This window comes from Arachis stenosperma, chromosome 7 (assembly GCF_014773155.1).
Source record: "Arachis stenosperma cultivar V10309 chromosome 7, arast.V10309.gnm1.PFL2, whole genome shotgun sequence".
In the NCBI taxonomy this organism is placed as follows: Eukaryota; Viridiplantae; Streptophyta; class Magnoliopsida; order Fabales; family Fabaceae; genus Arachis; species Arachis stenosperma.
This window is the reverse complement of record NC_080383.1, coordinates 4,128,162-4,143,450: the sequence shown is the minus strand read 5'-3', so window position 1 is coordinate 4,143,450 and position 15,289 is coordinate 4,128,162. Positions and strand designations below refer to the sequence as shown.

The following is a 15,289-nucleotide window of genomic DNA, read 5'->3' as shown; positions in this document are numbered from 1 at the left end:
CTTCATGTGGAAGACCAGAATACTGACAGTTTTGCTGCACCATGATAATGAGCTGATGATTCAACTCAAAGCTACTAGCTCCAATGGAGGGTATACAGATACTACTCCCATATGAAGCAGTAGTGGGGTTAGCATATGACCCCAGAGTCCTCTTGTCTTGTCCATTCATACTTACTTCCATGATGGAATACAAGAGATAATTTATATGTTGATTTAAAATAAATAATTTTTTTTTGAATTAATTTTTATAAAATGAAAATGAAATAAATAGAAGAAATTGGAAATATTTTGAAATTAAAATTTGAATTTTTATATAGAATTTTCGAAAAAAAATAGTTCAAAATTAGTTAGAAAATATATTTTTTTTTGAATTTTGAATTTTATGATGAAAGAGAAAAACACACAAAAAGCACAAGACTTAAAATTTTTAGATCTAATGCTCCTTATTTTCGAAAATTTTTGGAGGGAAAACACCAAGGAACACCAAACTTAAAAATTTTAAGATCAAGACACAAGAAAAACTTAAGAACACTTTGAAGATTCACAAGAACACCAAGAACAAAAGAAAGACACCAAACTTAAAATTTTTAGAAAATCAAAATAAATTTTCGAAAATTAATAGAAGATTAACAAGAAAACACCAAACTTAGAGTTTGGGACAAGATTAAATCAAGAAAAATTATTTTTGAAAAAGATTTTCAAAAGTATTGGTGCTCCCTTATCAAGAATATGACCCAAAACTCTAGCCAAATGGGCAGAAAAGGTAACAATTGTTCTGAGCAGGTATATTTCTTTTTTGAAAGACTAATACTTTGGATTAGTATAAGAAAAACAAGAAAAGACACAGAACAAGAAAAACTCAAGATCAAACAAGAAAAATAAACAAGAACAACTTGAAAATCAATGAAGAACAAAGAACACAAGTCGAAAATTTTGAGAAAAATATAAAATATGCAAAACACACCAAACTTAGAACAAGACACTAAACTCACGAAAATTAACAATTAATTAAGAAAAATAATATTGTTGAAAAGAAATTTTTGAAAAGAAACTATCCTATCAAAATTTGATGACTCTATAACAACAAAAACAAAAATAAATTATTCCTAATCTAAGAAATAAAATAAGCCTTCAATTGTTCAAACTCAATAATCCCCGGCAACGGCGCCAAAAACTTGGTGCACGAAATCTTAATCCCAATATCAAAATCAAAATTTTTTATGATCTCGTACCACTAACCAGCAAGTACACTGGGTCGTCCAAGTAATACCTTACGTGAGTAAGGGTCGATCCCACGGAGATTATTGGTTTGAAGCAATCAATGTTTATTTTATTAATCTTAGTCAGGAGGCCAATAAGATTATTTGGATTTAATTGTAAGAAGTCAAAGTGTTTAAAATTATAAGAAGAAAAAGGAAATAATAGCGTTACTTGTTGTGCAGTAATGAGAAATATGTTGGAGTTTTAGAGATGCATTGTCCTCTGACTTCAACTCTTCCTTGAAATCCTTCTCCACACGCAGAGTTCCTTCCATGGCAAGCTCTATGTAGGGTGTCACCGTTGTCAATGGCTACTTCCCATCCTCTCAGTGAAAACGTTCCTATGCTCTGTCACAGCACGACTAATCATCTGTCGATTCTCAATCGGGTTGGAATAGAATCCATTGATTCTTTTGCGTCTGTCACTAACGCCCAGCCTTCAGGAGTTTGAAGCCCGTCACAGTCATTCAATCCCAGAATCCTACTCGGAATACCACAGACAAGGTTTAGACTTTCCGGATTCTCATGAATGCCGCCATCAATCCGGCTTATACCACGAAGATTCTGATTAAGGAATCTAAGAGATATTCATTCAATCTGATGTAGAACGGAGGTGATTGTCAGACACACGTTCATGGATTGAGGAAGGTGATGAGTGTCACGGATCATCACCTTCTCCATAATTAAGCGCGAATAAACATCTTAGATAAGAACAAGCGTGTTTGAATGGAAAACAAAGGAATTGTATTAAATCATCGAGACGCTGCAGAGCTCCTCACCCCCAACAATGGAGTTTAGAGACTCATGCCATCAAAAAGTATGTAATTCAGATCTGAAAATGTCATGAGGTACAAGATAAGTCTCTAAAAGTTGTTTAAATAGTAAACTAGTACCCTAGATTTACAGAATATGAGTAAACAAAGATAATTGGTGCAGAAATCCACTTCTGGGGCCCACTTGGTGTGTGCTGGGGCTGAGACTAAAGCTATCCACGAGTAGAGGCCTTTCTTGGAGTTGAACTCCAAGTTATGACGTGTTTTGGGCGTTCAACTCCGGATCATGACGTGTTTCTGGCGTTTAACTCCAGACAGCAGCATGTACTTGGCGTTCAACGCCAAGTTACGTCGTCTATTTTCGCGCAAAGTATGGACTATTATATATTGCTGGAAAGCCCTGAATGTCTACTTTCCAACGCCGTTGAGAGCGCGCCAATTGGACTCCTGTAGCTCCAGAAATTCCATTTTGAGTGCAGGGAGGTCAGGATCCAACAGCATCAGCAGTCCTTTTTCAGCCTAAGTCAGATTTTTGCTCAGCTTCCTCAATTTCAGCCAGAAAATACCTGAAATCACAGAAAAATACACACACTCATAGTAAAGTCCAGAAATATAATTTTTGCCTAAAAACTAATAATATTTAACTAAAAACCAATTAAAACATGCTAAAAATCTACATGAAATTATCCCCAAAAAGCGTATAAAATATCCGCTCATCACAGGTACACCATGAAGTCTCACAATCTTCTTTATGTATAACCGTGCTAGCTCCTCAAGGGTGTAAGTCATCCGAATGGGTAAAAAGTGAGCTAACTTCGTCAGTCGGTCCACAATCACCCAAATAGCATCAAAACCAGCCCTAGTCCTTGGCAATCCCGACACAAAGTCCATTGCAATACTTTCCCACTTCCATTGAGGGATCTCTAAAGGTTGCAACATACCGGCGGACTTTTGATGTTCAATCTTTACCTTTTGACAAGTTAAGCACTTTGAAACATATTCCGCCACATCATTCTTCATTCCCGGCCACCAGAACATTGCCTTTAAATCATGGTACATCTTAGTACTTCCCGGGTGAATGGAGAATCCGCTTTTGTGTGCCTCCTTTAAGATATCTTGCCTCAAAGTGCCAACATCCGGCACAATGATTCTACCCTTGAATCTCCATAACCCATCTTTTTCTTCCGACACTCTCCACCGTTTTCCTTGCTCAATAGCCGGTAACACTTTCCATAATGCTTCATCATTTTGATGAGCCTTTAGGAGTTCGGACTTAAAGTCACTTGAGATTTCTAATCTGCTCAAACACAAGGTTCCGGATACTTCTCGAGTACCAATTTTTAGACTCTCAAATCCCTTGAGCAACTTCTCCTCTTGAAGCATCATCCAAGCCGCATATAATGACTTCCGACTTAACGCATCTGCCACTACGTTTGCCTTTCCCGGATGGTAATGCAACTCAAAGTCGTAGTCCTTCAACAATTCCATCCACCTTCTCTGCCTCATATTAAGCTCTTTCTGATCAAAGAGGTACTTCAAGCTCTTATGATCAGAGAAAACTTGGAACTTAACCCCATAGAGATAATGCCTCCACACCTTCAAGGCAAACACAACCGCAGCGAGTTCCAAATCGTGCGTAGGGTAACTAACTTCATGAGGTCTCAACTGTCGTGAGGCATACGCCACCACATTATGATGCTGCATCAGCACGCACCCTAAACCCTTTAATGAGGCATCACAATACACCTCAAATGGCTCATTCGACTCGGGTAACACTAACACAGGTGCAGTAGTCAACTTTTTCTTCAATGTCTGAAAGCTCTCCTCGCACTCAGGAGTCCAAACAAACGGAGTGTCTTTGCGGGTTAACTTTGTCATGGGTAACGCTATCTGTGAAAAGCCCTTGATAAACCTTCTGTAATAGCCAGCTAAACCCAGAAAACTCCTTATCTCTGTTACGGTGGTTGGTTGCTTCCAATCCATCACAGCCTCCACCTTAGTTGGATCTACGGCTATTCCCTTCTTACTCACCACATGGCCCAAAAACTTCACCTCACTCTTCCAAAACTCACACTTAGACAGTTTTGCATAGAGTTTCTTATCCTTTAGAATCTGCAACACGGTCCTCAAGTATTCCGCATGCTCTTCCTCGGTCTTGGAATAAATCAGTATGTCATCGATAAAGACAACAACGAATTTATCCAGAAATGGACGGAAGACTCTATTCATGTAATCCATGAATACCGCAGGAGCGTTTGTCAACCCAAAAGACATTACAGTGTACTCGTAATGACCATAACGAGTCCTGAAAGCGGTCTTAGGGATATCTTCACCCCTCACCCTTATCTGGTGATAACCGGATCGTAAATCAATCTTGGAGAAAACTCCAGCTCCTTGTAACTGATCCATGAGATCATCAATTCTCGGCAATGGGTACTTATTCTTTATTGTAACCTTGTTCAACTGCCTGTAATCCACACAGAGCCGCATACTCCCATCCTTCTTCTTCACCAGTAACACTGGAGCACCCCACGGAGAGACACTTGGTCGTATAAAATTCTTTACCAACAAATCCTCTAACTGAGACTTTAGCTCGTTCATCTCTAACGGTGACATCCTATAAGGAGCACTTGAGATTGGTCCCGCCCCGGGCACCAACTCAATAGCAAACTCAACCTCTCGGTTAGGTGGAAACTCATCAATATCATCGGGAAACACTTCTGGAAACTCACACACAACCGGAATCTGCTCCAACCTTTGATCATCACCCGAAACACCCGCGGTTAACAACATGATGCCCTGACATTCGGTTCCAGAACAGTTCACCATCATCGAGTTCAAGTAATAATTATTCACCACGACCGGCCCTTCTGTATCTTCCGGCATAAAGTACACCGACTTTGTGGAACAATCAAGCAGGACATGATTCTCAGATAGCCAGTCCAATCCCAAGATAAGATCAAGACCGATCATCGGCAAGCAGACTAAATTATGAACAAAATCACGCTGCTTGAACCTAAAGGAAACTTCTGGGCATCCTAGCCTAGTTACCGTGGCTTCATGGGTAGCATTGTACACCCTTAGATCATAACCTAAAGTTACAATCTTCAACCCTAACTCATGGGCTTTCTCAAATGCAATGAATGAATGTGATGCTCCCGAATCAAATAAAGCATTTAAAGTTTGACCAGCCATTTCACAGTTACCTCGAATAAGTGTCTCGGATCCCTCAGCTCCTACAGCTGAAGTGGTGAACACCCGACCAGTCTGTTGTGCCTTCCCAGCACCTTGTTTCTGCCTCTCCGAACAACTGGCGGCTTTATGCCCCGCTTTTCCACAATTGTAGCACAAACTTGATCATTCTGAGGCTGCTTCCCAAACTTCTTTCCTTGGGAGTTGTTGTTGTTGTTGGGCCTCCTAAATGAGCTTCCCCTCTTGAAAGACGGACCTCTAGGTGCAAAGCTCTTCCCTCGGTTCTGTGGGAATGACCCTTTGTGACTTCCTTTCTCAGCGGTTGCCCTTTTCACACACTCTTCAGCAACCCTACACTTGTTCACCAATTCGGAGAAAGTCCTAATCTCCATTGGCCCTACTGAACTGAAGATATCACTCCGGAGTCCTCCTTCATACTTAACACATTTTCATTCCTCATATTCCACCGGAGTCCCTTGGCACATACGAGAGAACCTGAACAGCTCCTCAAACTTGTCAGTATACTCTGATATAGACATAGTACCCTGCTTCAGCTGTAACAATTCAAGTTCCTTAGCCGTCCTAGCAGAAGTAGGAAAGTACTTCTTATAGAACTCTTCTTGAAAGACATTCCAGGTGATATAGTCATCACCCTGCTGCAGAAGACGGTGGATACCTTGCCACCAATGGGACGCTTCACCTGTGAGCATATAGGTAGCAAACTCGACACGCTGTCCTTCAGGTACCACTTGTGCTTGCAGTGCTCGCTCTATAGCCTGAAACCATGTATCAGCCTCAGTCGGACTAGTAGTCCCCTTGAACTTAGGCGGATTAACCTTCAAAAAGTTTGCCAGTGTCATCGGGCCCTGAACTCCACCTCCATCATTACCATGGTTGTTCATCTGGTGACCAAGAGCCTCAGCAGTGGCTTGCATAGCAGCAGCCATGTTCTCCAACGCAGTCATAAAGTTTACCGGGTCATTAGGGTTATTCTCCGGCGCACGAGCATTTGTACGACCTCTCGCACTACCTCTACCGCGTCCACGAGGCGCCATCTGGTTCCTATACATACCAAACAATCGATATTAAGTTGATCAGTCTCAATATCGAAAGTCTAGTGCTTCAAAGTCCCAAATGCATGCTCATGAACGTTTATGCCAATTATATCAAGCAGATATACTAATAGCACATAACACACACACAGAGAATGCACAGAAGCATAATCAGTCCATCCCTCAGGCTCTATAGGAACGAACTGCTCTGATACCATAATGTAACACCCTACCATACAGAGTCTTATGCTTAAGTCATAATTCAGAGATGGCAAGGTATTACGACCTCTAAAAATAAAAATTTAGTACGTATAGTAGTATGAATGATTGATTATAACTAGGAGCCTTTGTAGAAAAAGGGGTAAACAAAAACCGCGACCTTAAAGCGCAACACTCCGATCGATAACGTAACGAATAGGGATAACCAACGCGAGATTATATATACAAAGGAGTGTCAAAAACAGGAATATCAAGACTCAAGATCCGGCTGCGAAGATAACCGGTCCGAGCATAACAATATATACATATGATAAAATAAGGAAAACCCCAAAGGAAACCCAAAGGGACACAAATACATAAAATCTATTCTCCAAAATCTCCCATAGGAGGAGTCATCACAGTTTGTATTATTTAATGGAGATAAAAGTATCTAAGCAAAACGTATAAACCAAAACATAGCCCCGAGAACAAAGGATCTTCGCAAGTATAGAAGTCTCCAGCATGCCTCAGCGGGAAACCTCACGTCCTGCATCTGAAAACCACAAAATCCACATGGGTGAGAACCAGAGGTCCCCAGCATGGTAACAGCTTCCACATATATAATACATAATAATGGAGGAAAGCCAAAGGCAATCCTAGAACTTCCTCCAGATAATATCAAAGCTTATAAACAAGCTAAACCATATAAGGGCATCTGTCTAAAGATTCTTCAGTCTAACTAATACTTCCCTATCCAATTCCTTCTCACCTCCCAACCACCAGCAAGAGTATATTATAGCAAGCACAGTTATATCAGACAAAGAATATACAAATAGGAGCAGTTAAGACATTTAGACAATTAGCAAGTAATATGCAGTCAAATAGGCAATCTCAAACAATTCACATAGTATGCATATGATGAATGCCTGTCCCTAGTGGCCGATGATATCATCTTGTCGGTTATAGAGCCAACCCGACAAGTCCTGGTCGCTAACCATTGGACTGTCCCTCTGTCGCGCATCCCCAACTCGAGTTATTCTCGTTATAAACTTGATCATAAACATGATCCATATCCATCACCCTCACTGGTGAATATTTCGGGGGCGAGCTCATCCGGGTCTTTCACAGTGCCCGGCCACACTTACGACATAGGGTCAACAGAGTATCAAGTCTCAACCTGGAGCACGTGGTGGCTAGCCACTGCTACTACCCAGGGAAACTCGTATCTCTGATAGTGGAAGTGCAATTCACAATTATCAATAATTCAGCATAAGCATGCATGAATCCTCATCCATGGATCAACATCCATATCAGCCATTCCGGCTCACGGTTAAATCCATAACCAGCCAATATTCATAACATACACAGCTATTCCGGCTCATGGTTCAATCCAGAACCAGCCAATTCACAAATAATCACGGCCCTTCGGCCAATGGCATAACAAGCACTTCCACCACCATCCTCCGCATCTCACATAATCATCTTGATCCTCATTGATCATTCATATTTCCCTTGCTTCACTCGCAAGTTACCTCATTCACTAGCCCCTTTTTAATAGCTAGGCATGCCATAATGATTTAAGACATAAATGGTGAGATCGGAGGCTTAGAAGTATGAGATTTGGCTTTTAAAACTCAAAAATCAACTTTGGGATGAAAACAGGGCCGCGCGTACGCGCACTCCACGCGCACGCGTGGATGGCCTCAAAAACTCATCGACGCGCAAGCGTCATGCACGCTAACGCGTGGATTAAAAATTTGCCAATCGACGCGTACGCGTCAACCACGCGTACGCGTCAACCACGCGTACGCGTGGGTACTCTCGTGCCCCAGGCACAACACTGGCACAGTTCTGGCATAACTCTCTGGAAAATGGCTGGGCATTGGGTGCAGCACAATCGGCGCGCCCGCGCACATCACGCACACGCGTGGATGGCATTTTCGGGAAGAACGGCGCGTACGCGCCAGGTGCGCCCACGCGCAAGGGGTCATTCTGCTAAAAATTTTCTAAGTTAAAAGCTGCAGAATTTACAAATTTAGACCCCAATCTTCCGACGGACATAACTTCCTCATTTTAAATCATTTTTCACCCGTTCTTTGAACGGCATGGACATCCCGGATCCAATTTCATTTCTAAACAGATTTGGCACAAAACAGAGATCCGTAGTCCAAGTTATGTCCCGCCAAAGTATGCTCAAAAACCATATTTTTCATAAAAACCTCAAAGTGCCATTTTTAAAACAAGCCATTTCCAACTCTTTTCAAAAATCAATCAAAACATGCCATTTTCATCCCTTTTCTTTGAAATCAATCAAAATACATCAATTTCAACATCAAGCCTCCTCAACTCACACATTGAGATTTTACCACAATATACAAAATCACTATCTCATCATTCTAACCCACTTCACCCAAGTGGCTCAACTCAACATTTTGACATATCATATACTATTCCTCATGTCAATTCTCAACAACATCAATTCCAATAAATCATTATTGTTCACAATCAACATCATACTCACCATCAACATGGTTCGACCCACAATTCAACCATAACCAATCATCAAGCATATATCACAACATGCATATTTCTCATACATCATACCACCAAGGCATCAATAATCATCATCACATATATGACCACATCATATATCTCAATCATTCAACAACATCAACCATTCAATGCCTATCTTAGGGCCTCTAGCCTAAGTATTTCCTACCACATTACATATTAGATACGGGAAACCGAAACCATACCTTAGCCGATTTTCCCAAGCTCCACCGGAGCACTTCCAAACCACTTATCCACAAGCTCTCAAGGCCTCAACACCTCCAAGAATAGATTTTTCACCACCAAACCCTTTCCAAGCTTTTCAAAGTCACCAATTAAGCTCCAATATTCACATATACACAACCTAAGCCACAACCATCATACCCATACACAACATCTCAAAACCCAAACATCATAAAATAACAAAATACACTAGGGTTGAGAATCTTACCACACCCAAGGTCCAAGGAGACAAGATTAACCTTCTCCTTCAAGAGAGTTGGGTCCTATAACATCAAAGAACCCAAAATCTCAACATTTCACCCATGAAACTCGAAAATGAGGGCTGAGATTTCGAACAGTAAAGTGTGGCTTACCTCAAGATTGGTTGTATGGGTTTTGTAAAGCTCTCCGCGATGAACGCGTGGCCGCAAACGGAGCGGCAATCGGAGCTCTAGATCAAAAGTTATGGTGGTTTGAAGATCAACCAAGGGAGAGAACTTGAGAGAGTGTTCTTCCTCCCTTTCTTTCTAATTTCAGCTTGTGTGTGTAACAAATGAGGAGAGAGAGTGCTGAAAACTAGGGTTTTTGGTTAAGTTGTATTGGGCCAAGGGCCCACTTTGGATCCAATTGGCCCGGTTTGGCCCGTTCGGTCCAATTTTGGTCCGAATCCTATAAAATTGGTACCAAAATTCTCGTTTCAGTCTCCTCTATCACATTTAGCCATAAAAATCACATTTTAGGCTTTCTAGAATAAATTCTCATTTATGGGTTAATTAGCCGTTAATTAACCGGGTTTTACATACAAAATTCAGCTTCTCGGCTTCAGTGACTCTGATTGGGTCGAATGTCCTGACACTCGGCGATCTTTAACAGGTTATTGTTTCTTTTTAGATAGTTCTTTAGTCTCTTGGAAGACCAAGAAACAAACCACCGTTGCCCGCTCATCCATTGAAGTAGAATATCGTGCACTTGCCAACAGAACTTGTGAACTTCAATGGATACTAAATATGTTACGATTTTTACGGTTCTCATATCTGCCCACCAGTTTTATATTGTGATAATCAGAGTGCTCTTCATATGGATGCTAACCTGATTTTTCATGAACGGACAAAATATTTAGAGGTTGATTGTCACTTGTTTCGACAAAAAGCTTAAGTTGGAGTAATAAAATTTCTCCCAATTCTCTTTGGGCAATTAGCTTACATCTTCACCAAACTTTTGTCTTCTCAAGCCTTCCATCTTAATCTGAATAAACCCAATATTCTTGACATCTTTCATCCTCTAGCTTGCGGAGCGTATTTAAGCACTCTTTTATCTTAGTCCATGACAACAATAAAGACGTCTCACGGCCCACAAATTCAACCCAACAAAATACACAAATTTAATTATAATTTCAGTCTTTATTATTTTATTTTATCTTATCTTTATCCTTATCTTATCTTTATTTGCTTTTATTTTTCATAGGTTAATGCTCTATATATACTTAGTTTTACTTTTATAGTTTATAATTTTCAATCAATTAATAATTAATAAATTTTTTTTATTTTTTCATTATTTTTTTACAATGTTATTATCTTTGCGTACTCTTTAGGTACTCTTTCCGTTTTATTAATAACCATGCATGCTTCTAGAATGTTTGTTCTATTATATATTTATACTATGACCTTAACTATTGTTATCAATAATGCATGTGTCTTACTTCTCATTTGTGTTTTGATATTTGATAGTGATAAGTGATGAGGAAGGTGGAGACTTAATTTATAAATTATTAACGATGAGTTATCTAGTGAAACAAAAACGTTTAGGGCTAATTTATTCACAAATTGGGAAAGGCCATGTGACTTTGTCTGTCCTCGTACTCCTTTTATATAATTAAGTGGAATAATAATGAATGATTATAACATCATTAATTTTAATTTTTTTACTATCTTTATCTAGTACTAATTTTATTTTGTTTGTTTTCTGTTATTAACTAATAAATTTTTAACACTTATTTAAATAGACTAATGAGCTGATTATAGTTGATTTATTTGTTTATGACTTTATGTAGTACTATTTAGTGCAACATTAAAATCATTGCAATAATTTTAAATTTTAAACCTAAATCCGGTAATTTCTAAAGCATAAAAATATCATAATACAAAAGTCACATTCTTTTTTCATTTACTAAAAATAAAAATAAACTCTTAAATAAGTTTTTGTTTACTACAAATTAAAATTATTTGTTTTCTTTTTATTTTATAAGTTCCTAGAAAAATTTCATTTTAATTTTAGTTTAATATAATTTAAAAGTTGTTTATTTTAGTCGTAGTTGTTAGCTTGTTTTGTTAAATATTTGCCAAAAATGTTAAATGTTGGTGTAGTATATATATCCTATCATGTCAACATTTTAGTTTGCACCATAAGCCCTTTTAATAAATAACAAGTAAGAATAAATTAAATATTTTATTGAAACTAAAAATTTATTTAAGCTATTATTTTTCATTTAAAATGTTAATATACAATTTTTAATGTCTACAATATACATTTCTTTTAACTTTATTTTTCTCTGTATATTTGGATAGAATATGACATTTTGAAGTGGAAATGAAATAAATGTTAATAATACTCACGAAGATAATGATGAAAAGGAGATTCAGAAGAAACAAAAAAAATATGATGTTTTTCTTGTAATTTTTTTTAGTAATTTGAATATTGTATATATTAATAAACAAAAATGGAAGTTATAAACTCATAAAAGTTAAAAGAAAGTGATTTTAATCATGCCCATCATTTATATTTTCCGCTTAATAACTGCATTTAGAAATTGAATCTAATATATCATACACGTCCAACTAATTAATAACATGTGCCTGCTCCTCATTTTAAGGACATCACACGATGGCAAACTTTTAATTTAATACATAATCCTCTTATTATTGCTGATGTGTGTAAATTAAAGGATACAATAATAATTTAATAATACAATGTTTAATTTTGCTTGGGAAAAATTCTAATTGGCATTCCAAGGGATGGGAGTGGAAGAGGATCCATGATGATTGGTTCCTGTGGATGAAGTAAGAACCACTCATATCTTGTCACAACATAATGCACAAGAATTAGTATATTGATCTTTGCTAATTGATACCCAGCACACACTCTTGGTCCTCCTCCAAATGGAACAAATGCATATTGTGGTATTTCTTTTTCAAACCTACTTGGCTTGAAACTTTGAGCCTCCTTAAAATACTCTTCATTGTAATGTGTCCCATACGTTGTCCATAACACCTAAAATAAGCCACAAAATACTTCACATTTAATTGATAAATTGAAAACTGTATAAAAAAAATTAATCATAAATATATTATTTAATTATACAATCATATCAAATTAACTAAATTCTTTATATTGAGTGATTGATTAAGATGTATTTTTGTCAAGTTGGACTGCTGTGACTAATATATCTAGCTATTTTGGACAATTTTCAACTGTGATTTAGTGAATAATTAGGTTAATAATTTTAGAAATTAAATCCATACATAAAAATATATAAGAAGCAAATATTATTATAAAATTCACCTTCCATCCTTTAGGTATGGTGTATCCCTCATATTCAATATCAGTAATTGCTTTCCTAAAAGAGCCAAAAATAGGAGGGAACAATCTCATGCTTTCTCTAGCAACTTGCCATGTATACTTCATCTTCTTTATATCGTTGATCGATAAATTTTCCTCTCTTCTTTTGTTGTTCGCTATATCAATATGTTCTGCGTAAAAATAACAATTCCTTGAATAAAATTTAAAAAATAAATTTAAAAATACAGTCTGTCTAATTATCTGTTTAAATATATTAATTTTTTAATGTAATGAAAAAAAAAAGCTACGTCAGCTATCATTGTTACCTTGAAACAACTTTCTATAGCATTCAGGATGCTCTGCAAGCATCCTGAAAGTCATAGCAATGGCAAAAGAAGTTGTATCATGAGCTGCAAAAACCAACAACACCACATTATCAATGACCTCTTTTTCATTAATCTCACCATGTATCAATCCATTGACCAATTTTGAAAGAAGCATTCCATCTTTCTCATTATGCAAATTCTCTTCCATCTCCTTCCTCTTCTCTCTAACTGCTTTGGTAAGAGCCTTTTCTATCTCCATCCTTGCCTTCTTTGCCCTCGAAAACCTCGAGCCAGGGAACATAATTGCCGGTGAAAACACCCCTTCTAGAACTCTCTCAAATGTCTCTAGCATCCCTTGTTCCACTTTGATTCCCAACAAGCACTCGAAAACTATGCTAAAAGTTAGGATTTTGGTGGACCGATAAAGACTAACTGTGTTTCCATGACCCTGCCATTTAGATTCCAGGAAGAATCTAACATGGTTGCATAGTTTTGGAACTAGATTCTCTAGTCCTGCATAGCTAAGGCTAGTTCCAATCAAGGCACGAAGGAATCGATGCCTTTCGCCGTCTTTCTCCATAATTGAATCAGTTCCCATGAGCTGAACAGAGGAAGAAGGCCAAGAACTCTTCACCAACTTAAACTCATTGGTTAGAAAGAATTTGTTTGCTTCAGAGCCATTAACAACCACGGTTGGAGATCCCATTATCCTTGTTTTGAAGATCTTTCCATACTTTAGAATTCGTGGGTGGACGAATTCCTCGAACAATTGGTTCCTCCTCTGAGCATTGAAGAACTCTATTGTCTCACCAATCAATGGGAACTTCATGTTCCCTGGTGGAAGCCGCTTCTTTTCTCTTTGACAACATTGCTTATGTCGCAAGAAATTGAACGAGACTATCACAAGAAGGATTGGTAACAGGATCAATAATAGAACATCATAGATCATGTCCATAGACATTGTTTTTTGTTTGAATAATCTGTGGATTTTTGTTGTGTGGTTTGGATACTGATTTGTGAACATATATATAGAAATCTTTGGTGGATGAAGTCAATGTATAATAATGTTAATTTATTTTGAAGTCACTTCCTTTCTAATAAGATTGTTATATAAATTAAGAAACCTATGTGTTACTTCAATTATTTTTTTATTAATTTAATATTGATAATAATTAATTATAATAGGAATACATAAAAAATAATAAAAAAATTTATGTACTCTTTACATACTCTTATTATATTTAATTATTATTAATATTAAACTATTAAAAAAATAATATAGATAATACTATGATCTGGTCAACTTGACTACAACACAAGGATACTAGTAGCTATAGCACCATATCTTTGTGAAATATAATATAATAAAATAAATAAATATTCTGCAGCATTATACTCTTGAAAGGAATACATTTATACATTATCCTTTATCCATAAGCTGCATGGCTCTTACTAGTTGAGGCACTACATATAGAGAAACAGACGGTTCGTGCTGTTTTCTAGTTTAACTTTTTTTTATATTTTTTAATATATCATTTGTATTAATTTTTATCTTTCTTGTGTTTCTATATTTTTTAAAATAAATTAAGAATAATTATATACGTATTTACTTTTTAGTAGTGTACGAGTTTGTTTGGTAAACTTTTACGAAAATATATTTTTTAAGTGATTTTTAAAAATAATTTTAAAAAAATAAAAATAATTTTATGTTTAAATATTTTATGTAAAAATATTTTTTTATTTAATAATTATATTTAGATATAATAATATAAATTTTTTGTTTATTTATTATGTTAAAAATATTTTTTTAAAGAAAAATATAAAATTTTTTTAAAAAATAAATATAAATTATAACTTTTAAAAAATATATTTTTAATTTTTAAAGTATTTTATTTTTATTATTAAAATTTTATCAAATATATTAAAAATTAAAAATAATTTTTTATTATTTTTTTAATAATTTAATAATACCCAAACAAATTCTATATAAATCAGATTATAAGTATATCACTATTGAATTGGACCAATTTCTTAATCAAAGATATGTATTTATGGATGAGATTACAAGTAGGATTATTTGAGCCAATAGTAATACCATAAATAAAATTCAATTATGGTACGTTTACACAAAAAATTAATTATTAAATTAGTTATTTATTTAA

General features: G+C 36.4%; 1 protein-coding gene across 1 annotated transcript; it reads right to left on the bottom strand.

Moving 5' to 3' along the window:
- Positions 1-12,216: 12,216 nt before the first annotated feature.
- On the bottom strand, positions 12,217-14,088 carry LOC130940161 (taxadiene 5-alpha hydroxylase). Its single transcript, XM_057868220.1, has 3 exons — positions 13,128-14,088; positions 12,805-12,992; positions 12,217-12,513 (listed from the first exon to the last, which is right to left on the bottom strand). Exons 1-3 carry the CDS (start codon positions 14,086-14,088, stop codon positions 12,217-12,219), a joined length of 1,446 nt encoding a protein of 481 aa, XP_057724203.1.
- Positions 14,089-15,289: the final 1,201 nt, after the last annotated feature.